At 39.1% G+C, this 27,284-nt stretch overlaps 1 protein-coding gene and 1 pseudogene across 1 annotated transcript in view; one reads left to right on the top strand and one right to left on the bottom strand.

The window, feature by feature from the left end:
• Positions 1–27,284, top strand: part of PRKN (parkin RBR E3 ubiquitin protein ligase) — a 1,335,825-nt gene that overhangs the window by 643,760 nt on the left and 664,781 nt on the right. Inside the window, exon 5 of the mRNA XM_049653164.1 lies at positions 8,421–8,504. Coding sequence (XP_049509121.1) covers positions 8,421–8,504 — 84 coding nt within the window. The remainder of the gene's footprint in view (positions 1–8,420; positions 8,505–27,284) is intronic.
• LOC125938087 (cytochrome c-like) lies at positions 13,911–15,049 on the bottom strand (annotated as a pseudogene).

The raw sequence follows: 27,284 nt of genomic DNA, 5'->3' as shown, positions 1-27,284 counted from the left end.
TATCTGCGAGTGTCCATGCCCTAATCTCCTCTTCTTATAAAAGCAACAGTCATATTGGACTAGGACCCACCCTAATGGCCTCATTTTAACTTATTGCCTCTTTAAAATCCATATTTCCAAATACAGCCACCTTCTGTAGGGGAGTTAGGACTTTGACATGTAAATTTTGAGAGGACACAATTCAGTCCATAAAACTCCTCCAAAGATTCCTCATGCTCTTATGTAGTGCTTTCCATGCTCTGTCCCACCCAAAGCTACCACTGATTTGTTTACTGCTGTAAATTTGTTTGCATTTTACGTAAGTGGAACATGTAGCATATTCTGTTGCATATTTTGCTTCCTTTACTCGCATCATTTTGAGAATCATCCGTGTTACATTTATAAGTAACATGATACTTATTGCTGAATAATATTCCATTGGATGAATATGCCACATTTTGTTTATCCATTCATATTTTGACACGTTTCGGTGGTCTACAGTTGGTGGTTATTATGAATAAAACTATTACGAACGTTAGTATACAGTTCTTTATGTGGACTCATGTTTTCATCTTTGTTGGGAAATTACGTAAAAATGAAATACTCAAATCATTTTCAGTTACGTCTAACTTTATCAAAAATGCCTGAAGCTTTCCAAAGGGGCTGTGCCATTTTATATTTGTACCAGGAGGGTATGTGTGTTCCTGTTGTTTTACATATCACCAATATTTGCTATGGGTGTTTTTAAAAATGTAATCTGTTTGAAAAACAGGTTGCTCAGTTCATTTGTAACATTGGCTTTTGTAGCAACTCCACACAATCTACAGGATAAAGGATCCTTCTTTCTTTTCCATGACGATATTATCAGGTTTTAAGATATGTTCTGGGGCGCCTGGGTGGCTGGGTCGGTTAAGTCTCTGACTTCAGCTCAGGTCATGATCTCGCAGTCCGTGAGTTCGAGCCCCGCGTCGGGCTCTGTGCTGACAGCTCAGAGCCTGGAGCCCGTTTCAGATTCTGTGTCTCCCTCTCTCTTTGCTCTTCCCCTGTTCATGCTCTGTCTCTCTCTGTCTCAAGAATAAATAAACGTTAAAAAAATTTTTTTGTAAAAGATATGTTCGATAAATATTTGTTGAGTAGATGAATATTTTGGTTCAAAGGATTTTTTCTTTATTATTTTCCCTGTTCACTATTTAATGACTGTGTTATTGGGCCTCGGCTCTAGTCACAGCACTGTGCTTAGCCTTTTGAGAAGCATAGGATCCTTAAATCCAGTGGAGGAAGATGGAGAACCATGTTTGCTACATGAGTAGAAATATATGCTTTAAAAGAGTTACAAGCCACATGCTCTGGAAAGTGACATAATCCCTGGGGAATGGCTGAGTAACAGGGAAATTGAGAAAAATTAAAAAATGAAAAACGCACTGGGCTGAGTCGGATGCCTTAGAACTGACCAATTACTGCTTATCTGTCTACTAAATTAAAAATAACCCTACTCAGGGACTTCTATTTTGAGAAATAAGAAATATTACTTGTAACAGTTGTCATTTTTCAGTAAGTCAGCATGTGTCGAGGACTGGGCAAAACTTTTTTAAATGTGTATTTATTTTGAGAGAGATAGAGAGCAGGCAGGGGAGGGGCAGAAAGAGACAGAGACAGCGAATCCCAAGCAAGCTCCACACTGTCAGCCCAGAGCCCGACGCTGGGCTCAAACTCACGAACCGTGAGATCGTGACCTGAGCCGAAACCAAAAGTCAGTTGCTTAGACGCTTAATCAACTGAGCCACCCAGCACCCCGGGGCCTGGCAAATATTAAAGTTGCTATTTCATTTAGTATTCACGAAAGCGCAATGAAGGAAGCCTTTGACGCCTTGCTTTTCAAAAGAGGTTTAGAAAGGTGGGGCCCATAGATAACAATTGGTGGAATTAGAATTCAACAGGTCTGTGAACTCTGAAGCTCCTCCTTCCCTGTATCATTTTTTGTTGCAGGTGCAGAGGAAAAGAAAGGAAGGAGACTCTGAGTGTAGGAGGGTTTTTTTTTTTTTAATGTTTATTTATTTTGGGGAGAGAGAGTGTGGCAGAGAGAGAGAGACACACACACACACACAGAGACAGAGAAAGAGAGAGAGAGAGAGAGAGAGAGAGAGAGAGAGAGAGACTGAAGCAGGCTCCAGGCTCTGAGCTGCCAGCATAGCTCAAACCCATGAACCGCGAGAGCATGACCTGAGCTGAAGTAGAACATTTAACCAACTAAGCCACCCAGGCACCCCTGAGTGTAGCAGTTTTAAGGACAGTTTTGCTGTCCTAGTATTATATTACAAGTATAATTCTCAAAATTATTTTAACCCCTTAAGTTTAGTTATATGACTTAAATGTTTGTAGCCCCAATCAAGAGGATATACTAAATGCAACACATTTGATAACTTGAAATAATCAGTAAAAGTACAGTTTAAGTAAAAGTACTGTTAAAATAATCCTTTATTTTATATTATTTTTTATTTTTTTTAATTTATATCCAAATTAGTTAGCATATAGTGGAACAATGATTTCAGGAGTAGATTAAATAATCCTTTTTAAAAACTGGAAACACCAAAACTTCGTAGTAACATTTTGGTAAAACAGGATTTGCAATTTAAAAAAAATTTTTTTTTAATTTATTTATTTTTGAGAGACAGAGAGAGATAGAGACAGAGCGCGAGTAGGGAAGGGGCAGAGAGAGAAGAAGACACAGAATCTGAAGCAGGCTCCAGGCTCTGCACTGACAGGCTGACAGCAGCGGGCCTGATGTGGGGCTTGAACCCACAAACCGTGAGATCATGACCTGAACCGAAGTCGTACGCTTACCCGACTGAGCCACCCAAGCACCCCGGATTTGCAACATTTTTAGACAGCAGTGTATATGCCCACCTATGTAAAGCAGACTATAGAATTTATTTAGATAATTCAGGGGGGTGGAAAACAACCTCTTTTGCTTTAACAGCTTATCTGGATCTGGGTCAGAGTGATATTTGGATAAGAATTAGCCAATGATGTACTTCAATTTTCCACTTGATTAGACATGCAAGGCATAGCAAAAATGACTTGTAGATTAGTCCTACAATTTTTAAAAGTAAATTTTCAGACTCATAATTTACAGATTTAAACACTTGCTTTTCATGTCATTGAGTCCTTTTTTTTTCTGAATTTCTGATTTACATGCACCATATAGATGTGTTTAAATACTATTCCTCTTTATGATTTTCTGTTGGTGGTGATATTATCAGGGAAAATCCCCAAACGTCATCTCTGGTTGCAGTTTTCCACTCGTTTACCAATTCCAACAACGTGAGTCCCTGCATCATAACAACACCCGTGGATTCCACAGGCCAGTGGCTCCAAGGTTTGAATTGAAGTAATTTCTCACTTGAGACCCGGGATGCAGCTGCTGCTACAAACTAGTGAGATTCTATGGTGGTCAAAATGCTGTTGCAATGTTTTTTTGTTTTTTTTTTTAAGTGCTTTTCAGTATGAACTTGGAAAACTGTATTTACCCTAGGTCAACGATTGGCAAACGTTCTCCATAAAGGACAAGAACAGTAGGGATTTTAGGTTTTGCAAGCCACTTCCTCTGTGTTGAAACAACTCAGTTCTGCCCTTGCAGTACATAGACAACCGGCACATGAGCGACCATGGCCGTGTTCTGATCAAGTTCATGTGCAGACACGGAATCATGAATATCACTTACTCTTCATGTGCCATGAAACACTCTTCTTTTTGTGCTTTTTAACCATTTAAAAATCTAAAACCATTGTTTTTGCTGTGTAAAAACAAGCCCTAGGCCGGAGTCAGTGAGCAGACCACAGATTGTTCCCCCTTGCTATCGATGCTCAGATAATTTATGTATCGTCTTGATTGTGTAATCAATATTGAGCTAAAAAAAGGAGGAAGTTTTATAAAAAGCAGCCAAATGATCCTTTATTAAGACATGTATTTCACCACTGTTCTGACATTTTTTTCAGTTATCTTTCTCCCATTCTTTACATCGGAGAGATTAAATACATTTTGGGGGGAATTCTCTCCCTGACATGGCTGCCGTGTGATATGCAGTCCCTTTTAAATCTTGTAGCCTGGAGACCTTTTTACCCCTGTATAAAAACCATTAATAATAAATGCTTTAACCATGCATCTGTTAAAACACAGTATGCAAGGATGAACCAATTAACATTTTATATTTCCTAAGACTCGAAAGCGGCAACATTGAATCTGCTTTGTAATGGCATAAATTCACTGGCACGCTTGTTTCTATTTTCGGGATGGGTACAGCAATAGCGTTCAATACCGATGCTGTGAGGAGTGTGGCTCAGCTAACACATTGATTTCATTATGCTGAAGTCCCATAGTCATTGGAATTCAGTCATTGGCTTTATTACTTATGTTATCTGGTTATGGTTTGAGATCAAGAAGAATATTGTCAATGGGCTTTCTATAATCTCCTCGTACAAAACGAGGACTTATCAGATAAAGTAGTATCTTATATGATAATTATAGGAATTGTTACATAAATGTTTTCATTGCTTCTTGGACTTTGAAATATTAAGGCATGCAAAAGAAATATCTGTGTGATGCACAGTTTCATTTCATCCTAGACTTTGCGGCAGGGAATCCTACTCTGGGCAGTGAAATGAATGCAAATGGGCCCTAACCCCTATGTCACTCCTCTGTCCCCAGACTGTGCCCATGTTAGCTTTATCTCTTACCATTGCATGTGCTTTAAGTAGGTCAGTGCTTCCTGAACCAGCCTCGAAAGGCTATTGATAGAGCAAGGAAGCAATGTCTCCATGTTTAGTTAATGGTTATCCATGATGAAATGGATTTCCTTTGCAACCAGGGACTCTTCCAAGCCTCAAGTATGCCTCAGTTCATTGTCGGTCTCCACCAGCCACAGCGTGTGATCAGTGCTTCCCGTGGCTGTCCCTCCAGAGACTGCCATGTTCTAAGGATGGGTGACTACTGTCCCAGATGGAAGAGACACAAGACACTGTTTTTGTTAGAAGTGGTCAGGAATGTTGGAGAGTTAAAAGGGGAAAGCCATGAAACCTTCACAATTATTTCATTATACCCTGCCTCACTTCAAAAGGATTTGACAAGTCTGCAACAATACGTTGAGGCTAAAAACAAGAAAAACCTAATAAGATGAGGAAAGAGGTCAAAGGAAAATCAATTGAGGAAAATAAGATGAAAGCAAAGGTAAAATTAGTAAACCTAATATTTATTATAAGTTATGTAAAGTTTCCAGAGTTGGGCCACAGATTTGACTCTCTAAAGTTTTCCTAGTCCTCTAAAATTGAAAGAAACCACCTGAGTGACTCAGTCGGTTAAGCATCCGACTCTTGATCTCAGATCAGGTCATGATCTCACAGTTTGTGGAATTGAGCCCTGCATCTGACAGTGCAGAGTCTGATTAGAATTCTCTCCCTCTCTGTCAGCCCCTCTCCCGTTTGCAGTCTCTCTCTCAAAATAAATAAGCATTAAAAAAAATGAGAAAAACCCGATTCCCAGTATCCATGGAGTATCCTACAGAGAAACAGATTAACAAACAAACATAACCTCCAAGATGGGTCCTCGGCCGAGGATTGAAATACGACGTGGGCGACTATATTCCAGCCATGCTGGTCTGCACTGAATTTCTCATGTGAAGTTGCAAAAGCAAGGCTGATAAATGTCGTCCAGTTCTTGGTGTCAGTTCTTTATCCTTCTTTTACTTTGATACATGTGTCATTTTGATCAAAGGAATATATGGCTATATTTAGAAATCAAACATACAGATGGCCTCATGATGAAAAAGCAGCATCTTGTAGGGTGAGGATATGAATCCCCTCCTTCGCCTTCTCTCTCAGCTCCACCTTTGCCATCCAATTCGTAACCTTCATGCCTTTACTTTTACATTGTCCAAGCTGCATGGCATGTATGTTTGGTTACATAACCATGATTTCAATCATCTGCCCAATTTCAGTAGTATGATTGTAAGGTTGCAAGTCAAGTGAATGTTTACATCACCATGACTACGATGGATTTTAAATGCATGCATTACGCTTAGAGGTGCAGGGGAAATGAAATTGCTTATTCCCCATAACGGATGTGATCTTCATCACGAACCCTGACCCTTCCATGGAGGTGTGAGTGTATGTTCTTGATTAATCAATGTCATTGTGTCGTGGGTCCCTAAGATGGCTTTGCATGTCTAGGTTCGGTGAATCACTGGAAGGGCTTACAGGACTCGGTGTATCGTCCTACACACGAGTAAGGTTCATCCTGCCAACAGGATGCAAAGTAGCAGATGGAAAAGACATGTGGTGTGAAGTCTGGAGGAAACCACAGGCAAGTTGCCAAGAGCCCTTTCCCAGCGGAGCCGCACGGGACGTGCTCGTTTACCCAGCACCCAGGCTTTACTGGAGGCTGGTCACTGTATACCCCTCCCTAGCACAGACCACAATTCCAGACTCCCAGGGGATAAGGGGTTCAGCACAAACCAGGTTGTTCCTACAGACAGTTTTCATGCTGCAAACCCTCTGTGTAACTAAGCCAATGGGAACACTCCCCAAGTGCAAATTCCCAAGTGTCATCCCAGGGCCACCGTGGAAGCAGCCTCCCTAAGGACAGCAAGTCTCCGGCTTTTCTGCAGTCGCTTACAACCTTGCGGTTGAAGCAGTGGCTTTTGGTGTAATGACCTATGAATCCAGATCGTAGCTCCTTTTGAGGTTTGGTTCAAATGGCCTCTGTTGAAGTTTGGCTTAGAATCTTTAAGGTAGATGCTCAAAGTCCCAGATTCCCTCTGCTCTCCCCTGTTTTTCTCTAAATTATGTGGGTGCACGTGTAAGTGCGTGGGTCTGTGTGCGTATGGTGTGCCTGTGCGTGGTCTGTGGTGTGGTTGTGTGCGTGTGTACACGTGAGTGGGTGCGGGTGTGTGGTACCCATGTGTTAGAGCATCTGATGTGTGTGCACGTGCGTGTGTGTGCTTGGTGCACCTGTGTGTGCGTACGTGTGCTGGTGCAGGGGGAGGGGAAGCGCGCACTCCTGGAGACGCAGGGATGGCTGAGATCCTCGCGTGCTTTCCGAGTTTGCACTGGTTTGTGCGGCATCATGGCCAGGAGGCCGCTTGGTCTGGCTCGTGGGGCAAGGTGGTCCTGGTGCTGACTGGTGGTGACCAGTTTCACTGCTCACATAAACCTCTGGCGGGGTCCCAATGTCTTTGGGGGTAAAATCACCACGGCGGCCATCCCTTGGCCTTAAACTTTGTCTGCCTGGCCGGGCACAGGCCCTATAACACGCCTGCTGGAAGCGCTGTCATCACCACAGCCGGTGACACCACCCTTCTGTCCTCCTCCTTCTCTGCCGTGTCTACAGAGACACCACCCATCTGCCCCGAGGCTCTTGCCAGAGCCGTATGTTGGATGAGGCCAAGGCTGGGCCTCTCCCTGCCTTCCCTCGAGCTGTCTGACATTCCCCTGAACTCTTAGACCTTGTAGCACACGTGTAAATTCGGCAAATCTGCGTGTCCCCAAATCACTCCTCACCATTCTCCCACTTATTTGACAATTCAGTTAGGTAGAGAATCTTAGGTTGAAAACTCTTTCCTCTGATCTTTAAAGGTATTTGTGCTACTTAAAATTTCTATTTCGATTTTTGTTTCTAGTTAGGGGATCTGACCTTTCTCTCTAGAAGATTTTAGGATCTTCCATTTATGAAAATTCTCACTTTCCCACTGTTGGCTGCTCCAGGCGTCACTCTGTTGTGGCCCATGCCTTCCCCTTGAGCCTTCAGACTTGCTGTGGTCCCACAGGGCACAGAGGCCCCTCCGCTGCTGCAGCCTGTTGCAGATTTCCAGAAACGCATGGAAATTTCTTCTCAATCAATACTCTGTCTTCTGTTCTCCTTGGTATTATGGGTTTACACCAAGCTAGTTTTTAAATGTAGTTTTCGTGGTGCCTCAGGAGAGAGTGGGGGAAATGTGTCCGCTCAGCCTGCCGGCTGTGACAGGTGGCCCTTCCCGGTATGCCGCCACATGGTCCACGACTGCCCCCGAAGAATCCTTTTGAATGTAATTGCGTAGATGTTTTCGTGTAAAAGTCATCATTTGACATTGCAGTGAACTTAAGAAAAGTAGTTAAGTTTTCAAACCATTGAATTAAGCACAGTGGGGAGACGACTACGTGTGAATGTACCACATGTTTGGATCAATATGCTAAACATCATCTTAGTGTATTTAAGAAAATAGTTTTGATTCACCAGATCCCCCAAAAGGATCTTGAGAACTGCCAGGTTCTGTGGATTACATTTCAAAAATCATTGGACGACATATTACTGTTCATTATCATTTTATAGTAGAAATAGATTTTAGAAAACATACTAGGGAGTACCTTTGTGTTACAGTTCATGCACCAAGTACATGTTTGTTTTTCTCAAAGGGTCCATCTTGCTGGGACGATGTCTTAATCCCAAACCGGATGACTGGTGAATGTCAAACTGCAAGCTGTCCTGGGACTACAGCCGTAAGTACCCAGTCAAGTCCATTTCTTTTCTTTTCTTTTTTTTTTTCATTATGACATCTTCAGGGTTTAGTAGGAAATGAGAATAGAGACAAGAATGCTGACTTTTCTTCCATATGATAGTATCCAGCAAAAGTGTTCTCTGATTCAAAGCTTTTATAATAGTCACCCAAAATTCTACCTTTTTCATTGATTTCCAGTGTCACTTTCCCAGAGGCTTAACCACTTTAGGTGACTATGTTGAAATATGTCAATTTAAGCTTCTTAAAAAGTGAAATTCATGGAATATGAGGAAGAGCCACTTCAGAGCCTAGAAAAAGAAAATAACAAAGATATAAGGTCAATCTTTGTGCCGATCCTGTGATATTTTGTATTTACATTCCCACATCATTCAAAATGGCTTTCTTTCTTCATCTCTACCTTTCCTTTTCTGACACAGCGGGCTACTAGAAAATCTAGTATGGATGAACAGCTATACAACTGAATTACCACCTTCTGTTCTCTGCAATCCCTTTGCTCTTTGCAAACCTGGGGCATATCTTGATGTTTCACATAGAAGAGGTATTTCTTGAAAGAGACTCTGAGTCCTGAAGTGATTTTCTAAATAATTTTATATCCCAATCAAGTTGGTAATTTGTGTATTGTTTTACTTTTTGCCTCAAAAATTCCTGGATCTATCATAATCTGCTTTTATGTATCTCCTGAGCTGTAAATACCGTTACGGTACCAACACAAATGTCAATGTTAGTTCACAAACTGTCACAGCCAGCTGGGAGTTGGTATCTTCTCTAAGGAACAAAGTCTGTCAGTGGCAACAGGTACGGTGTTGGGAGCTATAGCTATTAGGCGCGTCTTCTCTCTCCGATTTGCAGGGTGATTGCAAAGTACCGAGGTAGCAGTGAGCAGCCCAAGCAATCACTCTCCATCAAACAGGGCCGAGGACCATGAACAGATTTTTATTAATGCAAATCCTGAAGAAAAATAATGACTTGTGTGTCACTCGCAGGTATCGAGGCATAATACACTCTCGTAAGTTTACTACTGGGATGAAGTTAGAGTGTATATATTTATGGAGCAGAATTCTTAAATATAATGAGATATACATACATGCATACAAATGCAATGTGTGTATAATACACACATTGTGGCTGGGCATGAACCCCACTTAAAAAAATCCATGAAGCGAGGGAGCATTGCTCAGAAACTGCCAACGGTGCCTCTCAGGTCCCCTTGGCCACCCTGTGAGTTCCGTGCCTAACCTAGTAACAGGCAGGGGAGACACAGGGGCCACCTTCTTTGACAATGTGCGTGGCGGATGTACATCCCAGCAGAGCCAGGATGGAGAGGAGGTAGCTTCTGTTGTGGGCTCTGGGCTCCAAAGAGCTCTGCCCAGGGAGGACAGGGAATGCAACACAGCCCCTGCAGGCTTGCATGCAAATGGCTCTCGTAGTCCCTCCCCACTGTGACTCTGGTGCCTAGAGTTGAATTATGACTGAAGGCTTTCTTGCAAAGGCTGTTCTCCTAAGGTTCCACCCAGGTGTGAACACATTTCTCCAGAGCAAGGACACAGGTATGCTGAGGGGTTCCCACGTTCCCATGGTCAAAGACCTTCTCTGGTCTGAACTACCAAGTGTATCTCTTCTGCTGGAAGCATGCCACATTGACTGCACTCATAAATCCCTACCAGCGTGTCACCTTCTGGTCACTGGTGTCACAGGAGCTATAGAAGAAGGCTTTCCCACTCTGAGGTCTTTCTACAATGAGGACTTCGGGAAAGATGTGGGAGCTTTGGATCTCTTAGACTCATTGCAGTCAGACACCTTTCTGTGCTTAAAACTTTCGGTGCCAAACAAGGAGGGCATTTGGAATGAAGGCTTCCTCACTGGTGTCGCACATGGAAGACTTTTCCTTGCTGCGTGGTTTCTGAGGACACCTCACACTCCTGATTGTGTGGGGTTGTGTTCCTGTGAATTGTCAGGTGGTAATTAAGAGCTGCTTACCTTGGAAGGCCTTTGTAAACACCTTGAATTTGAAGGTTCAAGGCTGGGTCTCATATGGCTAGACCAAGTCAAGTCCTTGCTGGCCAGCACCCAGGCCTCCTCCCCATACCTCTGTTGTGGGACCATGTGGGGTTGGAGACATCAAGCCCCAGTGGGAACAAGCAAAATTATGCAGGGCACACACCATAGATGCCCCAGGGCCCTTGTCCAAGAGCCTCTCTTCTCCCACGACAGGCACACAACCACACCCTCAAAGGTCATTGGTCCCGGCCAATTTCAGCATCTCCGTGGCCATCATTGGAGCCTTGGTCTGAGGGCCTCCTTGGAAGCCGCCCCATGTAACGTCATGGGAAGCAGTGTCTGGTCCAGTGATCTGCTCAGACCAGAGCTTTTCAGCATCAAATCCTTTAGACTGAAAACACGTTTGAATTGCCTAGGAAAATCATCCAGGGCATTGAAGTAAAATACAGATGTCAAATTAGTTTTAAAAAAGAAAAAGAAGAGGGTAGAGTAGAGGCAAGTAGGACAAATAAGAAGTGTGTATGTGTACATACACACACACACACACTCACAATAATAGAATAAAACCATATACAACAGTGACAAAACAAAATGTAAATGTGCTAACAAAAGTTTAAAAGACAAAGATTCTAAGACTGGATTAAAAGAAGAACATCCAGCTTTATGCGAGACACAAGGTATATACCTAAAACATGAGAACAAAAGCACTGAAAGTTAAAGAATGGACAATGACATACCAGGCAGACATTAACCAAAGGGCAGCTTTTGAAACCATTTTAATTGCATATAAAATCAGTTTTGGGGGAAACAGCATTATTAAAATTTTTCATTTTTCTTTTTTTTTTAAGTTTTTATTTTAATTTCAGTTAGTTAACATACAGTGTTATATTACTTTCAGGTGCACACTATAGCGATTCAGCACCTCTGTACAACACCCAGGGCTCATCACCACAAGCACACTCCTTAATCCCCATCACCTATTTCCCCCCATCCCCCACCAGCTCCCCCTGTTAACCATCAGTTTGTCCTCTGTAGTTAAGAGTCTGTTTTTTAATTTCTCTCACTCTCTCACTCTCTCGATCTCTCTCTCTCTTTTCCCTTTGCTCCTTAGTTTTGTTTCTTAATTTCCACATATGAGTTAAATCCTACAGTATTTGTCTTTCTCTATGACTTGGGTAGTTTAGCATTATACTCGGTAGATCCATCTATGTCCTTGAAAATGGCAAGATTTCATTTTTTGTGGCTGAATAATATTTTATTGTATATCTATGCCACATCTTTTTAATCTATTTATCAGTGAACACTTGGGCTGCTTCCGTATGTTGGCTATTATAAATAACGCTGCTATAAATATAGGGGTGCATATAATTTTTTGTATTAGTGTTTTGTATTTTTTGGGTAAATACCCAGTAATAGAATAACTCGATGTAATGGTAATACTATTTTTAACTTTTTGAGGAACCTCCATTCTGTTTTCCACAGTGGCTGCACCAGTTGGCATTCCCACCAACAGTGCATGAGGGTTCTTTTTTTCTCCACATCCTCACCAACCCTTGTTGTTTCTTGTGTTGTTGATTTTAGCCATTCTGATAGGTGTGAGGTGATAGATCATTGTGGTTTTGATTTGCATTTCCCTGAGGTAAGCGATGATGATGAACATCGTTTCTTGTGTCTGTTGGCCATCTGGATGTCTTCTTTGAAGAAATGGCTGTCCAAGTCTTCTTCCCAGTTTTTAAATGGATTAATTGTTTTTTGACTGTTAAGTTGTATAAGTCCTTCATATATTTTGGATACTAAGCCTTTATCAGCTATGTCATTTGCAAATATTTTTCTCCCATTCTGTAGGTTGCCTTTTGGTGTTGATTGTTTCCTTCGCTATGCAGAAGCTGTTTATTTTTATGTAGTCCCAATAGTTTATTTTTGCTTTTGTTTCTGTTGCCTCAGGAGACATATCTAGAAAAAAGTTTCTATAGCTGATATCAAAGAGGTTACTGCCTGTGTGCTTTTCTAGGATTTTTATGGTTTCAAGTCTCACATTTAGGTCCTTAATCCATTTTGAGTTTATTTTTGTGTGTGGTGTAAGAACGTGGTCCAGTTTCTTTCTTTCGCATGTTGATGTCCCATTTTCCCAGTACCATTTGTTGAAGAGACTGTCTTTTTCCCATTGGATATTCCTTCCTGCTTTGTTTTGATCACTACAGCTTTGTAATCTACCTTGAAGTCTGGAATTGTGACGCTTCTAGCTTTGCTTTTCTTTTTCAAGATTGTTTTGGCTATTTAGTATATTTTGTGGTTCCATACAGATTTTAGAATTGTTTGCTCTAGTTCTGTGAAAAATGCTGTTGGTATTTTGACAGAGATTACATTAAATGTATAGATTGCTTTGGGTAGCAAAAACAATTTAATAATAATTATTTTTCTAATCCATGAGCAGGGACTACATTTTCATTTCTTTGTGTCATCTTCAATTCCCTTCATCAATGTTTTATAGCTTTCAGAGTACAAGTCTTCCACATCTAATCTTTGGTGAGATTTATTCCTAGGTATCTTATTATTTTGGGTGAAATTGTAAATGGGATTGTTTTTTTTTTTTTTAATTTCTCTTTCTGCTGCTTCATTATTGGTGTATAGAAATGCAATAGATTTCTGTACATTGATTTGTATCTTGCAACTTTCCTGAATTTGTGTATCAATTCTGGTAGTTTTTTGGTGGAGTCTTCTAAGTTTACTATGTGTAGTATCATGTCATCTGCAAATAGGGAAAGTTTTACTTCTTCCTTATTGATTTGGATGCCTTTTATTTCTTTTTATTGTCTGATTGCTGTGGCTAGGACTTCCAATAGTATACTGAATAAAAGTAGTGAGAGTGAACATCCTTTTCTTGTTCCTGATTAGGCGAAAGCTCTCTGTTTTTCCCCACTGAGGATCCTTTATCTGATTTTGGTAGGATTTTGCCTCACAGAATGAATTTGGAACTTTTCCTTCCTTTTCTGTTTCTTGGGAATAGTTTGAGAAGACTCGGTGTTAACGCTTCTTTAAATGTTTTCTAGAATTCACCTGTAATGCCATCTGGTCATGGACTTTTATTTGTTAGGAATTTTTTGATTACTGATTCAATTTCTTTGCTGATTTTTGGTCTGTTCAAATTTCCTATTTCTTTCTGGTTTAGTTTTGGTAGTTTATATGTTTCTAGGAATGTATCCATTTCTTCTAGGGATCCTTCTAGGTTTATGAATTTGTTGGCATAGAGTTTTCATGATATTCTCTGATAATTGTTTGTATTTCCGTGGTGTTGGTTATTATTTCCCCTCTCTCATTTGTGATTTTATTTATTTTTGTCCTTTCTCTTTTATTCTTGAGGAGTCTGGTTAGAAGTTTATCAATGTTATTTATTTTTTTCAAAGAATTCACTCCTGGTTTCACTGATCTGTTCTATTATTATTTTAGTAAAACCATCTGTTAAATCCATCTGTTCTAGTGTATCATTTGAAGCCATTGTTTCTTTGTTGATTTGCTGTATAGATGGTCTGTCCATTGAGTGGGTGTGACAGTCCCCAACTACTATTGTGTTGTTACTAATTAGCTCCTTTATGTTTGTTATTAACCGTTTTATCAATGTTGGGTGCACAAGTATTTACAATTGTCATATCTTCTTGTTGGATTTTCCCCTTTATATTTTTTGAGAAGTGCTAATATTCTGTATTTAATATCATGCATAAACCACCCCAACATGCCTTTCATTAAGCAAAAGGCAACATTTTAAATGCAAGGAATTTTAACTCAATTGGCAGAGTTAAGACTAAAAGGAGAAAGGAGACATTGTCAGCTTATCTTTAGCCCTTGCCTTTAATAGGCTAACAAACACAACTTGAAACACAGCTGAGCCTTGCTGTTCTGATAGAGTGAACCTTCACCCTCAGTATTTAAATATATTAATATAACCAATTATATAAATCTAAAAAACCAATCTCCTGTAAGCTTAGAGATGGCATTTACCAGCTCTGTGAAAAGCTGAACACTGCCAATCACATATTCGTTTAACCACGAGCCAATCTTATTTAAATCAGGACTGTCCAAAAGAAATATTCTATCAGCCATTAGTGATCTGAATTCGGGTGTACGAGATCAATTTAAATATGGTACACATATAAAAAAGTCATGAGACATTTTTGTTTTGTAATAAATAAAGCAATGGCCAACTATTACTCCTTAGTAGCTTTTTTAAAAAAAGCTATCAAGTCTGCTCTTTCCCCTGCCTTCTTAATGCCGGCAAAGATCATTTTTGTTCTTGGGATATACTTCTTGGGATTCTCCAAATACTCCATCAGTGTCTCCTCTCCCCAGGAGATGCCTGTGTTCTTGTTGGTATCCGTGTAAGAAAATCCAGGGGCTTGACCTGTCTCTTGCCCAGATAAACCATGGATATTTGGCCCAGCTTGTGATTGCCTCCATTTTCCATGGTATGACACTGGGCACACTTCTGAACAAAAATCTTCTTACCCTTTTCAACATAACCCATGTTTAAATTGCTCTTTGGTCATGCATGAAACAAAGGTGCCTGCTCACAATCCAGATGTCCCACTCTCTCTGGATTTCCCCCTTTACTATTATATAGTGTCCTTCTTTGTCTGTTGTTAGAGTTTTTGTTTTAAAGTCTTTTTTGTCCAATATATATATTGCTACTCCAGCTTTCTTTTGCAATTCATTTGCACGATAGATGGTTTCTCCACTTCCTCACTTTTAATCTGATGGTGTCTTTAGGTCTGAAATGAGTCTCTTTGTAAGGAGCATATGCATGGCTCTTGTTGGGTTTTTTGTTTTTACTTTTTTGTTGTTTGTTGTTTTTGTTTGTTTGTTTAATCCACTCTGTCTCCTTATGTCCTTTGATTGGAGCATTTAGTCCATTTACACTCAAAGTAATTACTGATAGATATGTTATGTATTGCCATTTTATTACTTGTTTTGTGGTTGTTTCTGAACATTTCCTCTGATTCTTGTATTTCCTTCATGTTTTGCTGATTTTCTTTAGTGATATATTTGGATTTCCTTCTTTATACTTTGCATATTTGTTAGTGGTTTTTGATATATGGTTACCATTAGGTTTGTGTATAGCATCTTCTACATATAGCAATCTATATTAAGTTGACGGTCATTTAAGTTTGAACCCATTCTTTGCTCCTCTCCTCCCACATTCTATGAGCATTTCTTTTGTGAGTTCCTTGACTGAATTCTTACAGAAATATTCATTTTTGCTGATTTTGTGTTTCCTACCTTGATATTGTCACTTTTGGTCCATCCTTTCCACTCAAAGAGTCCCCTTTAATATTTCTCACTGGGCTGATTTAGTTGTCATGAATTCCTTTAGTTTTTGTTTATCTGGGAAACTCTTTATCTCTCCTTTTATTCTGAATGATAGCCTTCCTGGATAGAGTATTCTTGGGTGCAGATTTTTCCCATTCAGCACCCCAGATACATCCTGCCCTTCCTTCTGCTTGCCAAGTTTCTGTTGAAAAATCTCCTACTACCTTTATGGGTTTTCCCTTGTAAGTTACTGACATCTTTTGTCTTATATCTTTTTTTTTTTTTCTTTATTACAATGTTTTGCCAATTTAATTACAACATGTCTTGGTGTGGGTCTGCTTTTGTTGATACTTGTGGGAGTTCTCTGTGCCTCCTGGGTCTGGATATCTGTTTCCTTCATTAAGGAATTTTTCAATTATTATTTCTTCAAATAAATTTTCTGTCCCCTTTTCTCTCTCTTCTTCTTCTGGAACTGCTATAATATGAATGTTATTACATTTGCTACAGTCACTGAGTTCCCTAAGTCTATTCTCATTTTGCATAATTCTTTTTTTTTCTCTCTTTGCTCAACTTGTTTACTTTCCATTACTGTTTTCTAGGTCATTAATTCATTCCTCTGCTTCTTCCATCCTGCTGTTCATTTCATCAAGTGTGTTTTTCATTTAATTTATTGAGTCCTTTATCTCTGCTCTGTTATTTCTTATTGTTCTGTTAAGAGTCTCACACATTCTTCCACTCTTTTCTCAAGTCCAGTGAGTTTCTTCATTATCATTGCTTTAAATTCTCTATTAGACATGTTCCTTATATCTGTTTTTGCTTAGATCTCCAGCTGTGGCCTTGTCTTGTTCTTTCATTTGGGATAAATTTCTGTGTCCTCATTTTGTCTGCCTCTCTGTATCTCCTTCTGTGTATTAAGAAAGTCAGCTATTTCTTCTGCTCTTGAAAGCAGTGACTTTATGAAGAGTTCCTAGAGTGCCCTACAGTCCCTGTTCATCAGAACTTGGCACTTCAGGAGAGTATCCCAGGTGTGTTGCTTATGCTCTACTGTTGTGTTTGAGTCACGTTTCCTTTCATTGCAGCACATTCACTGACTTTCTGCCTGTTGTGGACTGGTCTTGCTCTCTGTAGTGTTAGTGGGACCCCAGTAGGCCAGCTCTGGAGGGGTATGCCCACCAGGGAACTTGGGAGCAGGGTAGTGGTGGTAGCAAAATTTGCACGGGGCCACTAGTCCTATGCCACATCTCCCCAAGCACTGTGGTGGCTAGGGGCTGTGTGCTAGGATGGCCCAGGGCACAAAGATGGTCCCTGCACGCAATGGTGGTTGAGGGTGCATGCTTGGGTGTGGTGGGGTGACTGGGCACTACACAGCAGCTTTACATTATTAAAAATTCTAAAAAGCATTATGAAAACTAGGTTTTGCTAAAAGTTTCAATAACCCAGAAAGATATAGCAGTTTAAACATTGTATGATCTTAGTAACACGAACTTCAAATCCATTAAAGATAAATTGTCAGAATTAACCCAGGATATGAATAAATAGGGCACAGGGCAGGAGACAGTCACATTAACCTCCAAGGGGTGGGAGCTCCAGCAGCATAATCAAGAAGCATGTGACTGATCAGTCCAACCAGTAACCAGTATCACATTGTGAGCACTGCACACAACACCTGGAGAATACCTCCTTTTTCAAAGCATATTTGGAACATTTCAACAATTGATCATGTTTTGGAGCATTAAAGCATTTAAATAACATTTACGAAAGCATAACCATAAAAATCTCTGAAACATGGAAATTCAATTATCTTAGTCAATAAAAAACCCAAATGGAAAAATGAAAGCAACCAACAATGAAAATACACCACATATCAAATCTTTAGGGATGTTGTTAAATTAGAATTTAAAAGGAATATTTAGGACCATAAGGGCTTATTTTATAAAATAAGAGAGAGTAAAATGATTTAAACATATTGTTTAAAAAGGTAGAAAAAGAAATTGTCATATCCAACTAATTTTCTCTCATTTTTAGTGAACACTAAGTGCTGGTTAGATAAAGGAATTGGAGGCAAGCACACCTTTTTATAATTATACCAGTGGCTGGCAGAGCACTCAGTGTGAGAAATTTCATTTGTTCTTTCTCTTATCACCTTTTTTTGTGAATTACATTTTTACAATGCAGCTAAATATAAACTCCTGTATTTTCTAAATCATTGTGTGTGATGTTTGTTTCTTAAGGAGGTGAAAAGATATTCATTTTAAGTAGTTTCTCATACTTAAATTTGCAGGGTATTTTAAGTTTTTGACACTATTTTATACAATAGATAATATATTCTCATGAAAAGTTAAATTTCTATCACTTGAGTAAAATATCCATATACTTAAAATTCAAAAGAACAGGGTCCCTAATGTATTCATAATTAATATTTATACACTTAAAGATAATCTAACTACATCATTTTAAGTAGCAGTGAAATCTAACCTTGGTATTTAGGAGTACAAATATAAACTTGACCCTACCTACCCTTTAGACAGAGAAGTCTGTACCTAATTCAGTTTTACACTAATTGCTGTTATCCAAGGAAAGAACATAGCATTAGTTCTGAAAGGCATCTTACCTTTTTTATAAAAAGAGTTCTAGTCAGCTCAGAGAGTATATATGCTTGAGATTTAAAGAGGGACAGAAATCACTTGGGATTTTCTCCATGAGTAAAATTAAGTCAACTTTGGATATGACATAAGACTTTAAATTTTCTGTGTAAATCTTTTTTTGTATATATATTTTATGTGCAATCCCTTAAACAGCAAACATATTTGTGTTTGTCCATGCAGTGAGGTATATGTTTTACTTAGTTGCATACATGAAGGCTAAGACATGCCCAGAAGTCTTATTCTCTCTCTGGGTGTTATTTCTGAGTTCCAAATTATAAGTTAAAAACAAGTATCCCCTGTTCATCAAACACTTCCCTGTGAAAACCTCTGACTTAGTCGTGCTTTTGTGGTAATGAAGGGTTTCTAAGCCAACTGTGAGAATGCGGCCTCTTCCCTCACACCTTACAATTAGACAGAAGGGTTTAGGATAAGGGGATAGTCTCTTAGATGACAAGGACAAAAAATTAAATCATGTCTTTGTCTTAGTTCCTTCAGGCTCCTATAACAAAATACCATAAACAGGTGGCTTATAAAAAACAAAGGGCACACTTCCTGATTCACGGATGCCATTGCGTGGTGGAAGGGACAAGGGAGCTCTCTGCTGTTATGACCCAGTCACCTTCTTAAGGGCCTCACCTCCAAATACCATCACAATGGGAATTAGGCTTCAGCCTATCAGTCTGGTGCAACACACATTCCGATCATACCAACCTTCAAAGTAATAAATGAACTAAGGTCATTATTTTTGTTCTTGTTAAAGAGTATTGTTTTGCTACTTAACATCCTATAACATACATCATATTTTACATTCTGACTAGTAATATTTACCTGATATCCCATGTTAAATAATGTATTTTTAATAATGTAATGTTGAAAATTATTCGACTTTGATATGTGTTAAACTCTTTTACATGGAACTTCTGTTATTTATCAGAAAAAGTTGAGAAGGACATCTTAAAATAGCTCAAATGAAATTAGATACTAAAAACTATCCCCTAAATTATAATAAATAGCATAATTATTAAACTCAATGTAACAAATGGGGGGATAGCATCTTACTTAACATACAATTTATTTCTTATATTTTTTCCCAGTTGGGCTCAGGATATGTCAACTGGAACATTAGTTTGAATAAAAGTTAATATTCATAGTCTGTATCTCTGATTTCATCTTCTGGGTAGATGTTGGGTAAAACAAAATGAAGAGTAAATAAGAATCACCCAATACTGAAAAAACTTTCTAGAGAGAGCATTTGCATAGTTTATGTCCAAAAAGTTTCTAATTAATGTTTAAGTTTAATCAAATGACTGTCCTCAAAGGGAATCTGTGTTTCTTTTTGTTGTTTCTATGATTGTTTTAGACTTGATTAGAATCTCACAAAATGAGACTCAAGATTTCTCAGGATGGTTTCCTGGTATAGACTGTATGTTCTTATTTTTTTTCCAGTATCTAATAACAATGAAAAGTTTGCTCTGTTTTGCTCTTAAGGAAAGAGTTCAGGTTGACCAGGTACCCCTGAGATAGTCATAAGAGACCATCTTTATCTGCAAGATATAAAAGGAGCTGCAGACTCCATAACCTTGTGTTGCTAAGCCCATCTGCACAACTCAGTAACCCACATGGACACAGACATTTCCAAATAGGTAGTTAACTCCAGCCCTGTAGCTTCCAGGGGCTGCATCCATCCCAGAGGGCAGCTGGGCATGTAAGTGTGGAGGGCACAGAATAAAAGCAGAAATGAGAGAGGAGACGGCGTGTGCTCCCCACTCTTTCTGCCCTGATGTTTGGTTGAAGAGAAATGGTATCCCTTTCCTGTTCTCGGTAGTCATGTTTTCTTAATTCTAAATAAAATTGAATTGTGAAAGCTTTGAAGTCAAACGCAGATTATGATTGAATGGTATCTAAGCGTGACAAAGTGTTCTCTGTTGTCTGACATGCAATTTGGGTGACAAACTAGAAACTTCTGAGAGCATTTTTCAAAAACTGATCAAGTATTCAGACTCAAGGACAGTTCACTTCTAAACTAAGTTTTTAGTACTGTATAACAAAAAGGTTCATTTTAAAAAATTAAGGTAAAAATTAGAAGACAGATATTTTTATTACAGAATCAGTGAAAATTTTGCACATATAAATAAAATTCTTAAATGTTTATATGAAAAAAATATAGAAGTCTACTATGGAGAAAAAAGTGTGTTTTTAATAGCACTTAAAGAAATTGAACTAGTTTTTAATAACCTAAGAATATTTGGGAGGTTTAGAAGCCAAGAATCAATTCAGTTGAACTATTTTTCTGTGATATAACCCCCTTTATTGTCTAGGCTCTTTGACAACTTAGTGGAAAATTATATCAACAGCCATTTCCACGTTATTGTTAAAGACTCCTGTGTACTGTTCCATGAAAAAAAAATCTGCAAGGAAAGGAAACAAGGTACCAGAAATTATTGCATGTGGATCAGAATACCTATACATACAAAGTAACCGGTATCTACACCGTAGTCCCACACATATAACCTTGGTTATATGATGATGCCATTGTTCAAGCAAATATCCACTTCCATAATATATACTTTTAAATATTAAAAATATTTTGTCCCCTCAATTCCAGGAAACTCCTGTTTTATGTGAATTGTAAGTATTTTTTTCCACTTGATAACCCATGATTCTAAGTGTCATAATTTGTATCTTATTTTATATGAGATAGAAGAAAATCATGCCTATGACCACTACACTGTAAGATGAGCAATTTAAAATCTGTTTACTATTCCCAGAGGCTTCAAAAGTTACTTTACTTTTTGTCTGTCCATAGAACAATTCTAAAGCCAGATATGATAAGAGGCTGCATTGGAGGTTGTGTTATGGCTTTAGACAAGGGCCCAAGACAATGAAAAATAACCAACAAGGAAATTTATCACAATCAGAAAAAAGGTACATTTCTAGACCACTAGGTTATAGACTGGGGAGAAAGTGTATTGATCTACCAGGAAAGCTAGCAATAGGTGTAATAAGATAATTTCAAATAGATTTATAAGTGAAATTCTGAGAACTGGAGTAAAGGAAGATTAAATACCACTGTAAACATCATTGAACTTTTCAACTGGGATGGTAGACTGGACCCAACTAGAAATACCAGGGATTAAGGACTGGAGGTCACTCTGTGATCACCACCATGCAGATACACGGGAGGCTAATGGAGTGAGAAGAATAGAAGGAAGATGCACAAGTAATGGGGCAGGGGAATGAGGGCTGCTTCTCAGCGGGTAAATAGCCCTCTTGATCCTTCAAGCAGGTGATCGATGGTTCTCCGAGACCCGCACTTCATCATGTGGTGATGGAGGTCATTAAGAAACCATCATCTCTCTTACTCAGGGCAAGCTAGCTCTCAAAAAGTTATCAAGGGCTATGATAAAATTTAGTTTTTAAGATATATGCTGCAAAAAATACTTAAAGCCAGTTTCCTAAACTTGAGATTTAGAATGAAATCAAAACTGAGAAGAATCCCCTGTGCTCTTGACCACATGTGGTGAAACATTTATTTCTACTAATAGTTCTTGGCAAACAAACAAAGTTTGGTATCCTCAGATTGGAATGTCCTAAAGTGGGTAATAATTTTTTTAAAAAAATTAGTGTTTATTTGTATTTAAAGAGAGAGAGAGAGAGAAAGGGAGAGAGAGAGAGAGAGAGAGAGAGAGAGTGAGAGAGAGAGAGAAATGGGGGAGGGGCAGAGAGAGAGGAAGACACAGAATCTGAAGCAGGCTCCAGGATCTGAGCTGTCAGCACAGAGCCTAACATGGGGCTGGAACTCATGAAACGCAAGATCATGACCTGAGCTTCGGTCATAATGCTTAACTGACTAAGCCACCCAAGCGCCCCATAAAGTAGGTAATAATCATCATCCCTTTCAATCATCAGAGTTTTGGAAACTAAATGTCAGTGTTTTTATGAGATGAAGAGAAAACTTTTATGTTTCAAGATTGGAAAGCAAATATGATTTTTAAAATGTTTGTCCTTCCATTGAAAGACATACAGTTCTTTTTATAACAGGTATTTACTTGTTGTGTTAGTCACTGTGCAGAAAATAAAGGCTGACCTTCAAGAACTGGGAATCTAGTTGCAGCGCTAAGACTTTACAGTAATGACTGCAATCCGGATTCAACAGAGCAAATAAAAAAACTTATTGAGCATGTCCTCTATGCCAGGCACTGAGAAAGAAAAGCGAGTATTTCTATTTGCTGCTCTCACAGTATGGAAAAAATTTCAGGGGAGAGTCAGACATACAGGCAAATGGTGGCTTTTACCATGAACTAAGTATTGTTTTGTTTTTTTTAATGTTTATTTATTTTTGAGACAGAGAGACAGAGTGTGAGCGGGGGAGAGGCAGAGAGAAAGGGAGACCCAGAATCCAAAGCAGGCTCCAGGCTCTGAGCTGTCAGCACAGAGCCCAACGCAGGGCTCGAACTCATGAACCACGTGATCATGACCTGAGCTGAAATCAGACACTTAACCGACTGAGCCACGCAGGCACCCCATAAACTAAGTATTGTTAAAGATGGATATGGAAGGCTGTAAAAAGACTTCACTTTGTGAATAAGCAGAGGAAATAAGACAAAGTGGTGTATCCCGAATCCCATGAAACAAGCGCCAGAAATGCTTGTGAAAGTTCAGAGAAGAGAAGTTTCCTCCACATCATGGAGTTAAAGAAAAGGCTTCCCACAGGAGATGGTACCTGAGGGAAGGCAGGTGTAATTTCCATAGGTGGTGATGTTGGCAAGGTGGAGAGAGGTTTGTGAGGTAGAGAAAATGATAGGAATAAAGAGAGAGAAAATTGAGGGGCATTTATTCCATGAGTTACTATTAACTGCGAGACAGAATGTTCGGCTCTCCTATGTGTGCAAAACCAATGTTCTCTTCTTCCATGGAGCTCCTCCCAGCCCTATGACCTGGCACTTGTCAGCAGGGAAGATGAAAATTGAAGAGCCATCAGGCAGGAAGAGCCCCTTGAGAAGCATCTAGAATTTGGTGACTGGAAACAAGAGGCAGTCCAGGTTCCTTTTTGTGTATTTGTTATTTTGTTTGTGGGTTTCCACGTAGAGGATTATAATAGAAATAATCTGACCATGGAGAAGTTTAGATATTTTGAAATAGCAGTTGAGCTGGTTGGCATGATGGGTGGAATGGAGCAAGGCACACACACACACACACACACACACACACACACACACAATCTTGAAGGGAACAAAACTTAAAGATAACTTTTATACAATTTGTTTATTGTCCTTGATTCCCCAGGAACATGTGAATAAAGGTAAATGAGAATTGGGATTTTGCCGTCCTTAAAACTAGAAACACAACATACAAATGAGATTTTGGTTTGGAACCCATTAGAAGCACCACACTTTTCTTGTATTTATTGGGTCATTAAGAGCAGCCATATGGTTGTCTTCTGTCCTATCTGTTCACGTTTCTCCAGTATGTTCCTCAGTGGGAGTCTGTTTAGTGGTTGATTGAAATTCTATCTTTATTGGCAACTTTCTGTTTTCTGTAATTGCCCAGTGGATGATCCAATATGAAGGGTTTCCTTTTCCTTCTCTTCCTGCCACTCCCTTTTTGTCAATTTTACTGGAAAAGCAGAATTGTTTTTGTTTGTTTGTTTGTTTTGTTTTGTTTTGTTGCCATTGACTTTTGAAAATATTAGAGGGGGCAGAAAATAGGTTACTACAAGAAATAAATTTTGAGTCTATCTGACAATCTATTTCTTCTTAAGGATAATCAAGCTGACTGGAACTATATGCTAAACAGTTTGAGGAGTGCTGGACTGAGTTAAGTGTATCTGTAACTCCTTCTGTTTTTATGTGCATGTTAATTAACTTCTGTTCATTTCCAGTCTTCATTTGTGAAGTAAAGGTTGTACATCACTCTTGAAATTTCACTGAATGTTTGTAGGCAGTCAGGACTCAGTAAATTTTCCTGGTTTTCAGAAATGAAAGATGTTCTGTTGGGACGGCATAACTGTCAATATCTGTAGATTTTCGTAAGTTATTCAGAAATGCCTATGTTTTTCTGGATCACAGAAATGTCATTTTTTTCTTAGAGTTATCTAATTTATTCATTCTTTTTCCAGCCTTATAAAAATGAACTATTTCAACGAAGCAAAGAACCAATTCTCCATGTGCTTCTAACATTTCATTAAAATTTGCACTGATATTCACAAGAATTATAAATCTCATTAAGTGAATTTATGTTAAGCAATTAAAATCATATCACTTATCACAGTGTCCAATATATGAAGACCCTTTAGAGAATCTATTCTAATTTAGTATTTAATAGTGAGTAGTATTAGTTATTATAAGGCATGCATTTAAATTTGGACATTTTCTTGATTGAACAATGAAATATTTAAAATGCACTCACTGCTATGGACTGTGGTTCAGTCACACACTTGAATGATGAAATGTTTATCCCATATACAAAAAAGCAAATATAAATGAAGAAGAATGCATAGTGGGGTTCATTGAAGGTCATCATGTGGCTCTATAAGAATGAAACCACACAACAGTAAAAATACTAAACTACATTTTATTAGATTTGAGCCCAGAGGAGCTTCTTAGGGATGGCTTATATTTACTCTAAAGGAATCAATAGTCAACAGAACTGTTATAAAGAAGGGGCCACTGTAGGACAGGATCCATCAGCCACAGTTATGGAACTAGATGAACTCTGTGACTCTCAGATCCCAAGAGAGCAAATAATGGAAATGTTATCCAGACCAGAGAACTAGTGAGGACACTACAAAGTCATGATTACTACAAATTAGGATTTAGAATCCACTAATCCTGGTTACTACACACTCTTGAAAGCATGGATCTTTGGAAATCATGGAATGGCATCATATTAACAACTATGATTTAGTCTGAGTCTTCCACATTTTCTTTCCAGCCGTCACAACTGATTACCTCGCAAAGATTCTGTCACAGATATCACAGGTAGCTCTCCAAGAGAGAACAAATCACACCACAATAACAACCAAACTCCTCCATAGTGGTGAAAGCCAATCTCTATTAGAGGAGGCAGCGAAGCAGAGAAAGTAATTAAGGTTAGCCGAATCAATGGAAATTAATTGCTCTATGTTAAGGAGAAAGGCCTCCAACTGGTAAGAATTGCCATGGGTCTGACCAAAAACATTTTCAGGTTTAGGAACTAAATTTTAGCAACTCCTGTCTTGAAGAGACCAACTCATGAGCTAAACCAACATGCAAATGACTTTGTTAACCATGATATCAGTTTGTTAATTTATACTCTTGGTACAATATCTCCAACTGCACAATACTCACATCTACCCCCACAGATCTGTTTCTTTTCCTTTTTGCTTCTGCTCCTCTGCCTTCTCTCTCCCTCCCTCTTTCTCTCTCTCTAGCTTTCCCCCTCCATTCCTTCCTCCTTCTTTCTTATCTCTCTTACCTCCGCTCCTCTTTGGCAGCTCCCAACTCCCGGGCCTTGCCCCAAATCAACAAGCTATGCATCCTTGTGTGGTTGTTTATAAAGTGTCCGCAGGTTCTTTGATGGTTCCCTCCTTACACGTTGGGTCCTAATTCTCCTTCCCTCACACCTGGGCCAACCATGGTGCTCTGTTCCTAGAGAATAGAAAGCAGTGGAAGTGATGCTGTGTTGTGAGGCCAGGTCACAAAAGGCAAAACCACATCTGTGTGGCTTTCTCTTTTTTGAGACACACATACTAGGAGCCCTCAACCAACACAGAAAACTGATTGGATTCCCTACAGCTGTAATGATGAGAGACCAAAAGGAGAGGAGGCCATACAGGAATAGGGAGAGGTACCTAAGGAAGCCAAGCGTTCCACACCCAGCGGGTTCGCCTTTCCATCTTCAAGTGTCATTTGTGTGAACAAGAGGGCCCTCAGACCACTCCAACTTTTGAGCCTCCCTGGCTGTTGTAACAGGAGCAGAGGTAAACAGCCTCCACCAAATGGTGCTGAAATTGCAGCTTTGTTAGTAACATAAAATTCTTAAAAATTTGTTTAAGCCACTAACATTTGGGGTGTTGTGTTGCCGTAGATACCTGGAACACCTTCCATGGTGTTCTGCATGATCATGTTATTATACAAAAGACTATGTACACTCATATGTATAAATATGTGTGTGTGTGTCACACATTTATGAAAGGGGGTTCAAGTTAAAAACTCAGACAGTGGTTTGATGATGAAACATGTGACCTGAGAGAGTTCATTCATGCTGGGCTAGAATCATTTGTATATTTGAAGCATATTTTTACCTTAGATAATATTGGATAAACAATAACAAGAATTTTCGGGTCAATTCCCCCACTTACTAGGTACCAAATACACCTCCTAGTCTGATATATATCTTCCCAACGTAATCTTATCATGTCTACCTGAAGTTACACCCTGATCTTTTAGATTTGGGTGTGTAGTTCCCAAGCCACCATTAACAACATATTGACAAATGGTTTTAGGTCAATGTCCTGCTTTTACAGGAGTCCCACTTTACCAAAGACTGAACTAGAAGAGCAGCGCTTGGGTAGTGGGGTCAGAGAAGCTGGATAGGAATTCTTGTTCTGATACTTATCGGCTGGTGACCTCGGACAAAATCTTTCCACCCTGTCAGTTTCCTCGTCTGTGAAACAGAGATACCAGTGCATTTTATACAAGGTAATTGGAAGGACTAAGTCTGATAAAGAGTATAAAGTGCATATGCTAAAACGTCTCATGGTAAAGAATCAGTAAATTGTAATTAGTATAAGCATAGCTGTTGCTACTATAATGTGTTGACTCGTACTAGATTTG

This window comes from Panthera uncia (genome assembly GCF_023721935.1).
Source record: "Panthera uncia isolate 11264 chromosome B2 unlocalized genomic scaffold, Puncia_PCG_1.0 HiC_scaffold_24, whole genome shotgun sequence".
Lineage (NCBI taxonomy): Eukaryota > Metazoa > Chordata > Mammalia > Carnivora > Felidae > Panthera > Panthera uncia.
Note: the sequence above shows the minus strand (reverse complement) of the source record. Positions and strands in the feature narration are given on the sequence as shown.